A 17,390-nucleotide genomic window follows, 5' to 3' on the forward strand; every position below is an offset into this window, starting at 1 on the left:
GTTTAATGGTGATTATACCTGGGTACTGCAGAAATGAGTGGTAAAACTCATTTTTTTTTACCTTACATAGTATATAAATCTGTATTATTTAAATTTTTAAAAAATACATCAATATTTATCTTTTTATAATACTTATTTTAAAACTCGGTTTCTAGGAGATGCCAGTACTCTGCTAGACACTGTGCTAAGTTCTAAAAATACAGACAGCAATGACTAAGGCATGATCATCTGTTTAAACCTGCCTGGGAGAGTAGGGGATGACTTCACAAAGTAGATGACATTTGAACTGTTTTTCAAGTGGGGGAAGGTGGAGGTGCTTTCTAGAAAAACTAAACAGTACATGCAAGTCACAGATATGTGAGAGGGCATGGTGTACATATGAAAACAAAACACGGGGAAAGGGGTAGTTTGAAACAAATCTAGAGGTTGGGTGAGGTTGACTTGTGAGGGACTATATTATAAACAGTTAAGGAGTTTGTTAGCAAAAGATAGCCAAACAACTTTTTAAGCACCTTAGAGGTACAATTGAATTTGTTTCTAGAAAACTCCCTTTGGCAGGAATATAGAGAGTTGCTCTAATCCAGGGAAGAGGGCCTGAGACTCTGAATTAAGACAGTGCCATGGCTCATACTCCAAAGGCATTTCTAAGTATAATCAACAGGGTTCCATGGACCAGTTATGTGAGTAGAAGCCAAGAATGACTTTAAGGACTCTAACTTGACAGGCTATGCTGATTCAAACTCCATAGTCTGCTGATACCCCTAAGCAAATGCTTTCATTATATCACTTTGTAATTAAAAATTTATACTACCTTCTTATAGCCTATCAAATCAAGGTTTCACATTCAGTAGATCTATCTTCTCCATCTAATCTTTTTCTCTCATTAATGGTACATAGACCTGCCAATGCCATTCCCATTTATTTCTACTTTACTACCTTTGGTTTTTCCTATTTTCATTAATGGCTTCCCTACTTAGCTATGCCCATTAAAATCCTAAGTGTCTTCCAAAGCTCATGTCATTCATTAATTCAGCAAATATTTGAGTATTTTTTGTGCCAGATACAGTTCCAGGTCCCAGGGAATCAAAAATCGAAAAAAAGCTTCAGGGATCTCCCAGTAAATGATACTAATTGTATAACACGGTAAGGGCAATCATTAAGATGCACCCTGGGCATCATGTAACAACACTGAGGACTACTTATTGCCACAACAGTTAAGAAAAGGAGTGATATAAAATCAAAGATTTGAAAGATAAGGCAAGAGGGCATTTTAGGCAGAATGAACAATTTGACCAAAGTTTGAGAATGAGAGGGAAGTGGGGAGAGGTTGGGATTCCATGAGAACTGCAGGAAGTTTGGGAGGCAGGTGATAGCAAAGGAGTCTGAGCTGCAAGCCAAGTCAGATCACAAGAGTGACAGGTTTAGTACTTTCTTGATTGACAATTTAAACAAGAGGAAAATAACCTGAGAAACACAAAGGGCAGTGATAGATAAAATAGGTAAAAATGGGTTTTTCACTGGCAGGGTGGGTGGTTCAGTAGCTAGCACTCTGGGAGGCCGAGCTGGGTGGATTGCTTGAGCTCACAAGTTTGAGACCAGCCTAAGTAAAAGTGAGACTTCATCTCTACTAAAAATAGAGAAACTGAACCCAAGAGTTGGAGGTTGTTGTGAGCTATGACGCCACAGCACTCTACCCAAGGCGACAGCTTGAGACCCTGTCTCAAAAAAAAAAAAAAAGGCTTCACTGATTGAAGTAAAAAGTTCAGGGTCTAAAGGCCAAATCCCTATCATCTGTTTTCTTTTTTCCCTAGATCCTGCAGCAAAACCACTGCAGGGCTTGTGGGAAACTATTTAAAATTTTTATTTTTATTTTTTATTTGAAATTTTTAAAGCCAATAACTCACAAGATCAGATTTCAGATAGAAAACTGGCACTTTCTGTGAATGACAGATTTGAGGATACACTGAGGATAAAGGATAACAGGTTAAGGAAGGGCCATCAAAAAATGAAGTAGGGATTTCTGTTCCAGAGAGGTGGTCCCACCGAGAATCAGAGGAGCTGGATAAAATACAGTAGAAACGCCATAGTTAACCACCTCCTTAAGTTGACCTAATTTTCAGAGACCAGACATGTACCATGTGTACATATCAGGACAGCAGGCCTAGTTTCTTATGTTGAACAGTTTGTTATGGTCCCTTGGGTGGTCAACTTACAGGGGTTCTACTGTATAAAGATTACAATTGGAAAGCTCTGAGAGAGCTGCAATAGCGATGAGACTCTTCAGAGTGAGCTCTGAGTATCTGCAGTCATTTTTCTCCTGGTGTATAGGATAGAGGCGGAGAACTTGGGCTTCCCACAGGCAGAGGGCCACAGGGAAAGCTTTTTGTGGTTACACAGTGCTGACTGACGAAACTGGAGACCTAAGGGACCTCGATATGCAACTAGTTTCCCCCTCAAGATATGTGCCAAAATCTTAAGTCTTTGTTGGGCTAGGAAGTTCAAGAATTCTGAAAACAGGGTAATTGTCTGCAGTCCTGTGGTGTGGAGAAGACAATGGCTGTCAGACGAAGGAGACTCTTAAGGAGGAGTTGAAAGTCTGAAGTGGTGAACTGGCAGGGATGACTGACAACTTCTCTTTCTCCCTGGGGCACTTGTTGATTGGGATGTGGCAAAAGGCTGAGAATTCAGGCTTCATCTCTCACGGAAGATTACTGTTCATCATAGAAAAACTTTTGCTGGTTGCAGGGAGCAAATGTAAGCAGATCTGAAAGGCTTCAGACGTATAGATGGCTTCCTGCTCAAGATGTTTATCAAAGTTTGAATCTCCTATAGCCAAAGGCTAAAACTGTGATTAAAGAATACTAAAAAGCAGGGCTGGGTACGGTGGCTCAAGCCTGTAATCCTAGCACTCTGGGAGGCTGAAGTGGGCGGATTACCTGAGCTCAGGAGTTCGAGACCAGCCTGAGCCAGAGGGAGACCTCGACTCTAAAAATAGCTAGGCATTATAGCGGGCACCTGTAGTCCCAGCTACTCAGGAGGCTGAAGAGAGAGACTCACTTAAGCCTAAGAGTTTAAGGTTCCTGTGAGCTGTGACACCACAGTACTCTCCCAAGGGCAACATAGAGACTCTGTCTCAAAAAAAAAAAAACAAAAAAAGCCTAAAAAGCAAAGTGGAATTTCCTGCAGTCTCTCTATGCTGAGGGAACAAGACAGTAGCAGAGGGCTTAACAGGGTGCAGAGGTCCACATCTGTAGTCCCAACGACTTGGGAGATTGAGGCAGGAAGATTGCTTGAGCCCAGGAGTTCGCAATCAGCCTGGGCATCACAGTGAAACCCTGTCTCTAAAAAAAGCAGCAGCAAACGCAGCAGCAGCAGCAGAAGGCGGTAGAGAACTTAATAATACGATATCAAAAAGTAGAAAGCAAAAATAAAACTAATAATTCTGAAGGGAAACTTTTAATACATCTTTAATGGCTGGGAGAATAAACAAATACAAATGGAAAACTCAGTGAACAAACTTGATATAAGCAGCATATTTAAACACTGCACTTAATAGAATTCATATTCTTTTCATATGAATAGGATACTTTTATTAACATTTCCATATGCTGGGTCAGAAAGTAAACTTTAATAAATTTTAAAGAACTGAAATTACTCAGATTATGTTTTCTGGCCATGGAGAAATTAAGCTAGAAAACAAACAAAAAAAAAAACGTTAACTTGAAAAAACACAGTTGCCTGAGAATGAAACAATGCATCTCTCTATATTTTTCATAGGTAAATGAAAAATCAAAACAGAAATTAGAAAATACTTTTAACTGAATGATAATGAAGACACAATATTTGAAAACTTTAGGATGCACTCAAGTGGTGCTTGGGGAAAATACATAGTTTTAAATACATATACTAGTAAAAAAAGACAAGCAGAAAATGGTTTCAGTCTCAAGAAGAAAAAAAAAATCAAAACTAAAGAGAACATAAAGAACAGAAAGCAGTGAACTAGATATAAGAAAAATTTTTTAAATCAAACTGGGGGTTCTTTGAAAGATTAATAAAATTGATATTCTAACAAGACTAAGAATAAAGGGAAAAAATTTTTAAATTTTTAAATGTAGGGAGATACGACTACAGATACCCTGTTTCCCCTGTTACTTTTCTTAGGAGGCCAGCATAAAGTGAGGTATCAAACTTGACAAAGATATTCAAGAAAGGAAATTATGAATGAAATTCTCTCATGAACATAGCTGCAAAAATCTTCAAAAAAAAAAAAACAAACAAATAGTAAATAGAATCCAGTGACTTAGAAAGAGGATAATACATCTCGAAGTGGAGTTTTGTCCAGAAATACAAGAATAATTTAAGATGAACATCTGTTAATGTAATTCACATTACATAAATCAAATGAAAAGATAAAAATCACAATAATTGGGATAGATGGAGAAAATGCATTAAATTCAATTTGTAACTCAACAGCAATAAAAATGGCTATTAAAAAATAAACTAGGTATAGAAGGGAACCTCCTTAATATGAAGGCAATACCATACTTAATATTGATTATGAGACTGCCAGGCTGCTGGCTGTGCTGAGAGGGTGACCATATTTAATATCGAAATACTAAAAGCTTTCTCTCAGAAATGAAGAAAGGATGCTTGCTATTACTATTTCGGCATGATACTGGACCTTAAGCTAATGCAACAAAGAAAAAAAAAGAAATGTGGCATATACATTATAAATGAAGAAATAAAATTATCACTATTTGCAGGTAACATGATTGATCGCATTGCATTGATTAAAATTCTACAGACTTTTAAAAAGTGAATTTATCAAGGTTGCCAGATACAAAGCAAAAATTATCAATTATGTTTCTAAATGTCAACACACAAATATGAAGTGAAAAATAACTTTAATAATTTTAAAAATCAGACTTAGGAATGAATCCAACGAAAACTGTGCAAGACATCTGCATGGAAAATTACAAAAGTTACACTAAAAACAATTAGAAATTAAAAACAACCTAAGTACATTAAGTGCTACGCATATGCATGGAATGACTCAGTAAGAAGTGGTAGTGACTCTAAATTCTTTCCCAAGGAAAGGTGAACCTCTATGTCCCTTTCCCTTGATTAGAGGGAACCTGTGACTGTTCCATCCAATAAACTATAGCACAAGAGATGCTGTGTGACTTTAAAAAGGCAGCTTACTCCTCATTCTCCTGGAACATTTGATCTTCAGATGCTCCCCTTTAGGACTTACCAGCTATCTTGTGAGATCACCAAGCCAGATAGGCCATAAATAAGTGATCTGGTAAATAATCCTGCCCCCACCCCAATATATCAGTGGAAAAGCTCCCAAATGGTTTCAGGCCCAAGCCACTTGAATCACCCTGAGCTGAGACCCTAACTAAGTATGATGAAGTAGACAAACCATCCCTATTGCATCCCATCCCAATTCCTGACCCAGAAGAAACTTTGAGCATTATAAAATGGTGGTTCTTTCATACCACTTAGTTTGGGTTGCTTTGCTGTTTAGCAATAGATGAACAGAACAAAAGATGTTTACTATACCAAAATAGCTCTAGAGATTCAATACAATACCAATTAAAATCTCAGCAGGAGAAATGGCAAAGCAGATCCTAAAATGCATGTGGAAGTACAAGGGACCTGAACTGTCAAAACACTATTGTAAAAGAAATTGGAGGACCCACACTTCTTCATTTCACAAGTTACTCCAAATCTATACAGTAGTCAGAACAGTGTGGAATAAAACACACAGACTGATGGGATAGAATAAAGAGTCTACAAATAAACTTCTATAGTCAGTTGATTTTCCACAAAGGTACCAATGCCCCTCAAGGCAAAAGAATAATCTTTTCAATAAATTTTAAATGTGGGCTAATCTTTAGAAGGGCCTGTTTACAAGGTTTGCCCTTGGCTGAAATTTGGAAACTTGGCTTCTGAAACCATAAGTGATAAGGTTGTTCCTGCTGTGCTAGCCTGATTAACTAAACAATGTGATTTATGGTGAACACCTGCCCTCCTTCTGGGAGACTAGAATGTTGGAGAACAAAGGGTACCTACCTGATTAGCCCTCATAAAATCCTCAGACTTTGTAAGTTGCAAATTGGCTTCTCTGGGCAGAAACAGAACGGCCATGACACACACTCCTGGAGAAAGAGTGGACCGTGTGGCCCCTCGGAAGGCACACAGGCAGCCCCCAGACTCTGCCAGATCTGGCTTTTTCCCTTACCAACCCAGCTGTGTGTCCCTGCTGTGTCACTGCAATAAATCTTAGCTGTATGACCATACGCTGAGGCCTGTGAATTCTTCTACTGACACATCGAATGTGCGGGTGGTCATGAGACTGCCAAAACAAGGTGTATCAAAAGTGTTAACGTAAGTGGGGTCACAACTGTTTCCTACAATACATAAAGAGTTTACATTAAAATTATTTCATATGCAACTCATAGAGATCTCTTGCACTTAAAGATATATAAACAGTATTTCCTGTCAAGTAAGTTCTATGAGGAAAGCATAGTTGAGACCTTACACCAATATGCCAGTATAAAAGCCACTTCCTCATGAGGTAAGAAAGGCACATCTCTTCCCTCTACAAAAGTAGAAATAAGGGAACATTAAAATAAGCTTTTACAATATGCTTATTTATATAAAATGCCCCCCAATACTAATACTGTTGGGTGAATTTTCTATTAGTTCAGTTCATTTACAGTTTAAAACCACTCTTACATACAACAGGCTAATGGGAGCAGAAATTTAAACATAACAATACATTTATAAGCCGGTCACTAAAACACTATCACATTAGAAATTACTTCTACAACCAGCTGTCTGCAAATTTTCAATTATCACTATTGAAAAACTCCTGGTGAAAACATGTCAATTATACACTTTAAGAAGAGCTTACATACATTACTCAGTACCAAAAAAAAAAAAAAAAAAGAGCAGAAAGACTAGTTATCTACATTATAGCAATTTTTACAAGTCAAATTAGATGAATCTCTTAATTGCCTTATTTGTGCAATACAGCTATCGGAACAAAAACACCCAAACATTATTAGACATGAGAACTTTCACAAATTATCTACATTACATTTTAGGGCTACTAAATTGTGATTAAACCTCTGCTTTAAAGAAAAAAAATTTTGAAAGTCCTACTTTACAGTTGATAAAAGTGATAGAACTAAATTCTTCAAAATTAAGATTTGCTATCATTTTATTGAGTTAATAAAAGATTTAAACTAAAAGATTACTTAAAAGATTTAAACAAACTAAAATATAAGCAGTACTTTCAGTAATTTGAATCTATTTATATGGTCATGGCTAAAAATTTTATCACTTTTTTTTAAAAAAATAAATTTATTTCAGTTTCATGCTGGTCCTAACTAGAATCAGTAACAGAACTGATAATTCTACTGCAGAACCCAAATTTTAAAACATTTCAACTGGCCTGAACTTTGAGTCCAGTTCAGATTGGCTACCAATAGATATGATATAAATAACTTTTTAATCTGAGAAAATTAATTTCTCTAATCTCTCCATTTTAAAAATACAGAACTGTGGGAGAGCAGGATCCTGACAAATGTCAATGACTGAGTCATGTCAAAGATAGATCACTGTGATGAAATAAGAAAAACTACAATGTGATATTACATTTCTTTTTTTTTAAGGAACTATTTTTGAATTAACTCTTATAGCTTCCCTTTTCCCTATTGGAGTTTATGAGAGGGGGTGGAAAGGGGGAATAAAGCAAAATGAAAATTAAATATGGTTTATAGGGCATACGTGTAAAGCTGTACTTCAGGAATAATAGGCTTTTCAGATAGTTGGGGGATGGCGCAAGGTTGCCCTTACAACCTGTATCACTGATGTATTATGTGTGGCAGTTAAAGTGCCCAGAATCTAATCTGAAGATGGCTTTCTTTCAACTATGCTTCAAAGCATCCAAGACTTCAAGAAGTGGGATCCCGAATCCCCAAAAGATTACCTATTTCTCTCACTGCAAGGAGGTCCTTAAATTAATCCTTTATCTATGAAAAGGCTCTGACTTTGAATTTAGTTTTAAAAGGTAACTGATGTTCTCTTTGTTAGAATAAAGCAAAAATAATATACTGAAAATGGTAATCTGATCATTAGGCCAACATTAAGCTCAAGATTTTTAGTTAATTAAGAGAACTTGTGCTTACTCCTCAGGAGTCTAGTACAATTCAGAAGTAATAAGCAAAGGCAAACAAGAGTTAGGCAAGTTTCAAAAACTTTAATAAAGAGAAAAAGACACTTCCAAAAATAAATGCCACACAAAAAGTTTTTTTTTTTTAAGTGAAAGATACTCAAGAAACAAAACCCTTTACTATCAAAGTATACTAAATCCTTAAATCTATGATTTTATTAAGTGTTCCAATGCAGGGCATGTAGCTTATAATATAGTTAGTAGTGGTTTTCATGATATGGCTGTTTTATCACTTAATATTAGTTACTTTTTTAACCCTACATTTTCTTAAAACATCCATTTAACAATTTAATTACTTTACATTCATTTATAAAAACACATTTTCTAACAACAGGTTACAGCAGGTTATCTTGTGCTTTAATAATAATGAAGCATGATAAATACTCAAGTGATTTAAATGCTTTGCTGATGACTACCCCCATCACAGATTCTTGCACATGTATACAGCTACCGCGATAATCAGAAGAGCTACAACTGCTCTTAAAAATGGCACTCCAGGTTGACAAGCATGCTAAACATTAAAGAGTTGTATTTTTTCCCAGGTTAAAACATTAGAAGTTTCTAGTTTTCTTTAAAATCTATAAAGATAACCTGCTTGCTTAAATCACTTTTAGCTGATAATTTACAAAAACAGAGGGAAGCATCATTTAGAATTTTCTTTGTAACATCTATAGTAAAAAAAAAAAAAAAAAAATTGATGTTTTCAAATTGTGGTAACATTAAAATTCTATTTTAGAAATTCTAGATTTTAAAACGTTGAGAAATGAATTAATCTAGTGATTCTGCAGGTCTATATAAAGACTTGTCTAGCCTGGTATAGTGATAAGAGCCTGTAATCCCAGCTACTCAGGGGGCTGAGGTGGAAGGATGGCTTGAGCCCAGGAGTTCAAAGACCAGCCTGGGAAACACAGCAAGATTCTGTATCAAAATAAATAAATAAAGGGGTGGGAAATACCACATTATACTTATTTCAGTACTTTTAACAAATTCCATTTTAGGTGTGATCTAAGATAAATCCCAATTTATTCTAAATGCTCTTCTTATTGCCAAGGACCAAGGTATATCATCTGATAGATTGATAATTTAGTAAAGAGAAATAAATCTATAATGACAAAATTTATGTAATATGGTGACCTATGCCAAATATAACAGATCTCATTTTCACAATTTGTAAATAATTTTCATGCAAAATTCTATATAGAGTTTTGATTCTTACTTATAATTTTTATTTTTTTAAGTAATCAAGACAAATAGTAGAAAAAGCATTTTATTTATATGGAAAAAGCTACAGTAAGATCTGTAAAAGGTGTCAATATAATATTGCCTATACAGAAAAAAATCCAAATGTGAATAGCAACAAATAAATGTTACATATCTTCCTACTTAGCAGTGCAATTAATTCACATTGCAATAAAGTTAAGTCAAGTATAACAAAATCAAAACAAGTGTTTCTCCATAATCAGTATACTGAGAATTACAGTGTAAAGATCACTTCAGGTTTAAGAAATCTGCAATCAACCTATAGAATATCCTAAGACAAGGGAGACACAGTCAATTCATTTAATTATCAGTTGTTGGGCTTTTTCAATACTGTTCACAGGAAAAAAGTAATGAGTTGACATACATGTAAATAGAATATATTTAGTCTATACAGTAAAAAAATACAAATTATAAAGTGAGCTAACAGAATGAAATCTGAATACAGATTTATAAAACTGACAACATCTTAGACAACACATACAGTATTTTCATGTAAAAACATCTAGTTTCAGCAAAAAATAATTTGGTTGCTTTTCAGCTGCATTGTAGATCTTGTAAGCTGAAGATGCAGATGTCCAAGTATCTTAAAAACCATAATAAATGTCTTTCTCAATGCATACAAAATGATAAATGCTCTCATCACAGTCTTAAGGGTATTTTTGGAAGTTTGTTTTGTCTTGCTTCAGAAACACATTTAAAATGGGCAAAAATCAAAAGGTTTCATGGTACAATGAAACAGTAAACAGTGCTCAATTTACTGCTAATGTTGAAAAAACCTAGATTTTACAGTACTCTGGTATATATGAAAAACTTTCCAACTTTACATTGCATATTTCTGAGTCCATTCTCTCGCGTGTCTGTTGTATCTGTAGGCAAACAAAAGGGATATAGTAAAAAACATACAAATTTAATCTGTTAGAAGGATCTTTCTACATAAAACTGCATATCCTACCTTCTCATGCTTCAATGCAATAATCATACATGTATCAATATGATATAGGCTCAAGCCTATATCATAACAGGAAAAAGAAATTATTTTTTTAACTTAGGGATTTTTCTGTAATCTATATGAAAATGTATCCAAATATATAAAAAAGAAACACTGAAACCAACTTTTTTTTTTTGAAAGGAGTCTCAAGTTGTCGCCCTGGGTAGAGTGTCATGGGGTCACAGCTCACAGCAACCTCAAACTCTTGGGCTCAAGCGATTCTCTTGCCTCAGTCTCCCAAGTAGCTGGGACTACAGGCACCCACCACAATGCCCGGCTAGGCTATTTTTTTGTTGTTGCAGTTGTCATTGTTGTTTTAGCTAGCCTGGGCCAGGTTCTAACCCACCAGCCTTGGTGGCCGGCGCCCTACCCACTGAGTTACAGGTGCTGCCTGAAACCAACTTCTAACAGAAACTCATAAAAGCCAACCCTGACTGAGCATTACCCGCAAATTGCAAATGAACCTATAGTACTAGCAAGGGGAAGAACTTGAAAATTAGGTCAGTTTGGGTGGGCCTAGAAGTAACTTCTCTTTTTTGGAGAAGACAGGGAATATGACATTTAATATTTTCTAATGATTAAATTCTTCCATTTTTAATTTACCACCTCAAATTATATAAAGTTATTATACAAACACAGAATACGTTAATATGTACCCTTAAATGGTAAATGGGAAGTAATAAGATTTTTTGTAAAAAGACTTAATATTGAGTTTTAAAAGAAAGCTTTCAGAGGCCTAGCACAGTGGCTCATGCCTATAATCCTAGCACTCAGGGAGGCTGAGGTGGGTGGATCACTTAAGCTCAGGAGTTCCAGACCAGCCTAAGCAAGAGTGTGACCCTGTCTCTACTAAAAATAGAAAAAAACTAGCTGGGCATTGTGGCGGTTTCTGTAGTCCCAGCTACTTGGGAAGGTAAGGCAAGAGAATCACTTGAGGCCAAGAGTTTGAGTTTGCTGTGAGCCATGACACCATGGCACTCTACCCAAGGTGACAGAATGAGACTGTGTCTCAGATAGACAGATAAAATGTTTACTCCATTCGAAAAAGATAAGCTTACTATACAAGCATAATAAACATAAATGTACTTAAAATATATTGATAATGCTCATGTTTTAGCAGACTACATGGGAATGCATCCAAATAAAACCTAATAAAAGTTAAACACTTACTTTTCTTTGTCTGATTTATAGATTTGTGCAATATCTGGTACTAAGGGGTCATCTGGATTAGGATCACAAAGTAGAGAACATATGGACAATAAAACTAGATTTAAAAGAGAACATCATATTAGGTAATCATCTATTTTATGCAAATTACATAAGTGAAAATAATTTTACTGAATATAGATAATGAACTTATAAAATTATACTTATACAAATTACATTTTATACCAACTTTGGCTGATAGCAAATTAATCTTTAAGTTTTTTAAATTATAAAATCTCCACAAAATGTATGTAATACAAAATTATTTTACCTTTAAAGTTTTACATTCTATTTGAATTTCTATTTAAAAAAATGTGAATCTCCAAAGTAGCTGTTAATAACTTTTAAACACAAGAGTTCTCTACAAAAGCAGTCAAATTGTAGTTACCAGACCAAATTATAGTTATCAAACCATTTTGTATATTGTACTTGGATTTTTTTTACTTTGGCTTAGTGTATTTTCTATAAAGAAAATTTGTGAGATATTTTTTCAATGAATCTTCTATTCCATGTACCTTATTCATATGGCATGCATGTAAAACGTGAATAGCTATCTTTATATATCTTTTGTATTTTAAAATATAAATAAAAATTTTAAATAGTTGTTGCTACACTATGTAAAGATACTAATGTAAATTCTACACTTAAAACAATCTAAGTATATGAAGTAAGACGGAACAAGGCCTCTGGTTCTTCATTTATCTGCTTTCATTGCATGACACCACTTGAACTGGTGCATGGAACAACCTCTCATTTCCAACTGCTCCCCCTATCCAGTTCCTTTATATTGTCCGACTCTTTTTTTATTCAAAGTCATATGGACTTTTATTTAGTCATATGGACTAAGGAAAAAAATAATATTTTATTTATCTTCCTTATCTTCATCTAAGGAAACCTCAGGCCTTATACATTTAACTAATGGGGTAGATTTTCTGGGTTCACTTAAGTCTCCAGAATGCTTCTACACTCACCTCATGGTGAAAAGCATTAATAAGACTTTTTTTTTTTTTTTTTTTTTGCGGTTTTTTGCCAGCGGTGGGTTTGAACCTACCACCTCTGGCACATGGGGCCAGTGCCCTACCCCTTTGAGCCACAGGTGCCACCCAACAAGACATTTTTAAAATACAAAAAAGAGGCTGGGCGAGGTGGCTCACCCTTGTAATCCTAACACTCTGGTAGGCCAAGGTGGGTGGATTGCTTAAGCTCAGGAGCTGAAATGAGACCCTGTCTCTAAAAATAGCCAGGCATTGTAGTAGTTGCTGTGGTCCCAGCTATTTGGGAGGCTGAGGCAAGAGGATCATTTGAGCCCAAGCATTAGAGGTAGTTGTGAACTATGACATCACAGCACTCTACCAAGGGCCACAAAGTGAGACTCCATCTAAATAAATAAATGAATAAATAAATAAATTACAGAAAAGCATCAGGCTTTTGTGGCGGTGTGTGCCTGCCAGCTACTTAGGAGGCTAAGGCGGGAGGATCCTGTGAGCCTACGCATTAAAGACCAGCCTGGACAACATAAGGAGGCACCTCCTCATCTCAGAAAACTAATGTGACAATAAAAACATATAGAAATATAAAAAAATATACAGTGAGGTATGCTCTACTTTATAAAATAAGGAAAAGGCTACTAGGAGCCATTTGCCCTAATTTCACTATCATGCACACAAGCATGTCCATCCTTTAAGATAAGAAAAAAGGTGGCTGGTCCAAGTGCAGTGGTGTTTACGACTAATTGATCACAACCAGTTACAAATTCCTTTGTTCCTTCTCCATTTCGCTACTTCACTTGACTAGCCTAAAAAAAAAAAAGGGTAAGAGCTAACATTTTATTTGGGTGTTCACCATGAGCCAGGTGTATTCTGATCCTATGTAATCCCCATTTTACATTTAAGGAAACCAGGGCTGTTTGAATTCTCACAGGATGATTACCAGAAGCCAACAATACTAATTTTTCTTTACGAAAAGCTACCAATATCAGAAAACTTAGCATCCGGCAATCTGCCACTTCTAGGTGTAAGGACTTTGCCAAATGACATTCATTTCATGATACCATTCCAGGAAAGTGTATATTAATTTGCATAACCTTATGACATAAAATCTTTCCTATATCCAGTTACATGACAGTTATACTGTGATTTTTAAAAGTATAAAAATGGCCTGAAGGGCAATTATTTATGTAATACTCAAAAGAGTTATGGCTGTGGGCCCTACTTCCTATAAATTTTATCCTTCTAAAAATAAGTTATATATTCAGGTAGTATTTATTTAAAAAATTAAAAATGAGCACGTTCTTCCTATGAATCCTTTAAGAGAAACAATTTTCTTGAATTTTTTAAAAAGGGAAAACTTGCCAGGTATAGCAGCTCATGCCTATAATCCTATCACTCTGGAAGGCCAAGGCAGGTAGACTGCTTGAGCTCAGGAATTTTAGACCAGCTTGAGGTGGGTGTTGGTAGTCCCAGCTACTCAGGAGGCTAAGACAAGAGGATCACTGCAGCCCAAGAGTTTGAAGTTGCTATGAGCTATAACACCACGGTACTCTACCAAGTGCAGCAGAATGAGACTCTGTCTAAATATATATATATATTTATATTTATATATACTATATACAGGTAGCATTGTGGTGGCCACCTGTAGTCCCAGCTACTCAGGAGGCTGAGGCAAGAGGATTGCTTAAGCCCAAGAGTTTGAGGTTGCTGTGAGCTGTGACATCACAGCACTCTACCCAGGGCAACAGAGTAATAGAAAAAAGAAAATTTGATATTTACCTCGGGGGTAGTTGCTTCTAACTCAAACGGTATTTTCCAACTGTCAAGTTATCTTCTGGCACTCAACCCCCAAGCTAACTGCTAAAAGGCAGAGTAACATAAGTGCTACAAGAGCAAAATAAAATCCAAACAGGAAAAAACAGTTGATTTTTTTCTCTCAAACTTTAGCCCTTAGATACTTTTGCTGTATTTCTCTAGTCTCATTGTTATCAACTGCTTTAAATCTGATATGTGAAATTACCTTTTGATACAGTCAGAGCTGGTGACCACTGTGACCTCAGGATATCAAGACAAATACTTCCATTACTGTTTATGTTTGGGTGGTAAATTTTTGTTGTGAAAGCAATCTAAACATAAGACAAAATAACAAATACGTGACAATCCATGAACTATGAACAAAGCAAAACGAATTTGCTCTCGGGTAAAATATCCCCACCTTTATATAAACTTAGAGGAGAAATGGTTTTCAACACCAACCAAATGGTCATCTACCTTGGTGCTCTAGCTAGTGGGAATGTGAAAGCAAATCAGTTTTCCTCTTTTCCCCTCCCAGGAATTGAGAAGTATTTTGGAGAGTGTAATAAGTAAGCCTGTAGTAGCTGGTATGTCTGGTTGAGTAGCACCTGAAGTAATTACTGATGGCTTTCATCACACCTAGAAGAATCCTTTTCTTAATTTTGATTTAACGGTGATACCAGGACATGACACTTTGATCATCTAAAAAATCAGAGTGCTGACCCTGTTTCAAGGCAAAGTTAAGGGGCCTCAGCCTGTTACCTGTCCTAAGAAATCCATCAAGAATCCTTACCTTTCATAAGAGTTGTTGTTGTATCATTTCATATTACAATATTGTTAATCAGATGTTTTTAAAAACCTAAAATAGTTATTTCCTGAGTGACAGACTCTGTTAATTTTCCTCCCCATTTTGGTATCTCCCATCATTTATTTCCCTTTGGAGCTATTCTAAATTAAATTCAACGAGAACATGTTTTGCCCTCCCCTACCATACTAAAGGAAGGGACTGTGTCGTATTTACTTTTGTTTTCCCCAATGTAGTAGAACATGATAGGTGTTCAATAAATGTTTATTCAACACCTAAAAAATTGAGAAAGAAGGATCAATTTTGGAATGATAATCTCATGAATAGAAAAGTCAGACTTCTAACCACAGAAACTTCCCAACTACACATATCTAATAAGGAGGGAAAGAAAGGCAAGGAACCTAATTTATAGCATAACAGATACCGGCGCTTATTTTACAGACCTAATATAACTTGTAAGTAAAAAAGCATATTTTAGATTCAGTGGCTTTACAGAGTTTGAAAATGCTAAACTACCCATAGTCTTTGACATCATGAAACTATAACCAGATAAAGAGTAAAATCCCTTACACGGAAGTTACATCAATCACAAAATAAAAATACCTTTGGTGGCTTAAAAGGATAATCTGTCGGAAAATGTACAGTGAGAAAGAAGACTCCTCCTTGATATGCGCTATCAGGCTGAAATTACAAAATATTTGCATCAGTGTTTGATTATTATATTTATTTATTGAATAACTTAAAATGATTTCCCTCAAATATTATTATTGGGAAAAAAAGTCATCATATATAACATGATTTTCTTAAATATTTTCAGTTGGGGGGACCAATCATTTTGTCACAAGTTCAAATCACTTACCTTGAGGACAGGTTTCCCTTTCCAGGGATGATTTCCCAACAATTATGCCAACATCATAAGATTTAAATGAAAATAGGACATGCACAGTCAAACAAATCCGTTTATGAATACAAATTTTAAAGATCGGTATACACGTAAGACTGCTGTGAGAAAATATAATTTTCTGCAGCTGTAATTAGTATTGCTTTTTAAAGGGTAGAGGCTGTACTTAACCTTCTTATTTATAAAGTTTAAGTTCTTACGGTCACTTAAGGACCAAGAACGAAGATGAACTGAAGAGGCCAAGTTATGAAAAAAAAAAAAAAAAAAAGGCTAAATGACCCTATGATCCAATTTATTCCTCACATCTTCATTTAGTAACCATTTATAAAACAATGTGAAAAATGCAAAAAAAGTCCAAAGCAAAACCAAATTCAATATTTATACTACTATTAAATTAGGAATCAATTTTACAAGAGGAATTTAAATTTGGCCATTTTGTGTGTGTGGCCATTATAAACTAGTTATAACATTACAAGCCAAAAAAAATTTTTAAAGGGGAAAAATGGTGGCAAAATATACCGAAAATTCTATTTTCATTTTTTTTATATTTAATAAAATATATCAGATTATGTTAGCATTTGGGTAATAACAGCAAGACCATCATTACTTCCCCCCCCTTAAGTTTCTGCATATGTATTAGAGGACTGTACTGTATAATTATTCTAACTATACGTATTTATTCTAGTTCATCAAAAAGTATAAAGAATGTAGAAAATGTAAGCAAATAACAATGATATATGCTCTGCTTATAAGACATGCAAATGATACTACGGAGTACTGTAAGAATATATTTTATATTACTAAAATAAGGGAGATATGAAAACACAATTATAAGCATTTGCTACATATGATTCACCCAAAACATCTGTGAGGGGCTATAATTCAAATGGTTAAGAGTAGGGGCCAGGAGCATTGGCTCACCCCTGTAATCCTAGCATTCTGGGAGGCCAAGGTGGGAGGATCACAGGAGCCAGGAGTTTTAGGCCAGCCTAAGCAACATAACAGATCTCATCTCTCTAAAAATAAAAAAATAAAATAAAATAAAAGCTAGGCATGGTGGCATGTGCCTGGAGTCCCAGCTACTTAGGAGGCTGAGGTAGGTGGATTGACTGAGCCCTGGAGTCCAAGGCTGCAATGAGCTATGACGATGCTGCTACACTCTAGCCCGGACAACAGAACAAGACCCTGTCTCAAAAACAAAA

The 17,390-nt window shown here is 35.5% G+C and overlaps 1 protein-coding gene across 2 annotated transcripts in view; it reads right to left on the reverse strand.

Moving 5' to 3' along the window:
- Nucleotides 1-9,496: 9,496 nt before the first annotated feature.
- UBE2D1 (ubiquitin conjugating enzyme E2 D1) overlaps nt 9,497-17,390 on the reverse strand; it is a 40,063-nt gene continuing 32,169 nt past the window's right edge. For both annotated transcript variants that reach the window (XM_053585192.1, XM_053585193.1), the window contains 4 exons: nt 15,891-15,968; nt 14,709-14,814; nt 11,664-11,757; nt 9,497-10,371 (listed from right to left, as the gene is read on the reverse strand). In XM_053585192.1, the coding sequence (XP_053441167.1) occupies nt 10,326-10,371; nt 11,664-11,757; nt 14,709-14,814; nt 15,891-15,968 (324 nt within the window). In that variant the 3' untranslated portion in view covers nt 9,497-10,325. The remainder of the gene's footprint in view (nt 10,372-11,663; nt 11,758-14,708; nt 14,815-15,890; nt 15,969-17,390) is intronic.

The sequence above is a fragment of the Nycticebus coucang genome, chromosome 3 (genome assembly GCF_027406575.1).
Source record: "Nycticebus coucang isolate mNycCou1 chromosome 3, mNycCou1.pri, whole genome shotgun sequence".
NCBI classification, from domain to species: domain Eukaryota; kingdom Metazoa; phylum Chordata; class Mammalia; order Primates; family Lorisidae; genus Nycticebus; species Nycticebus coucang.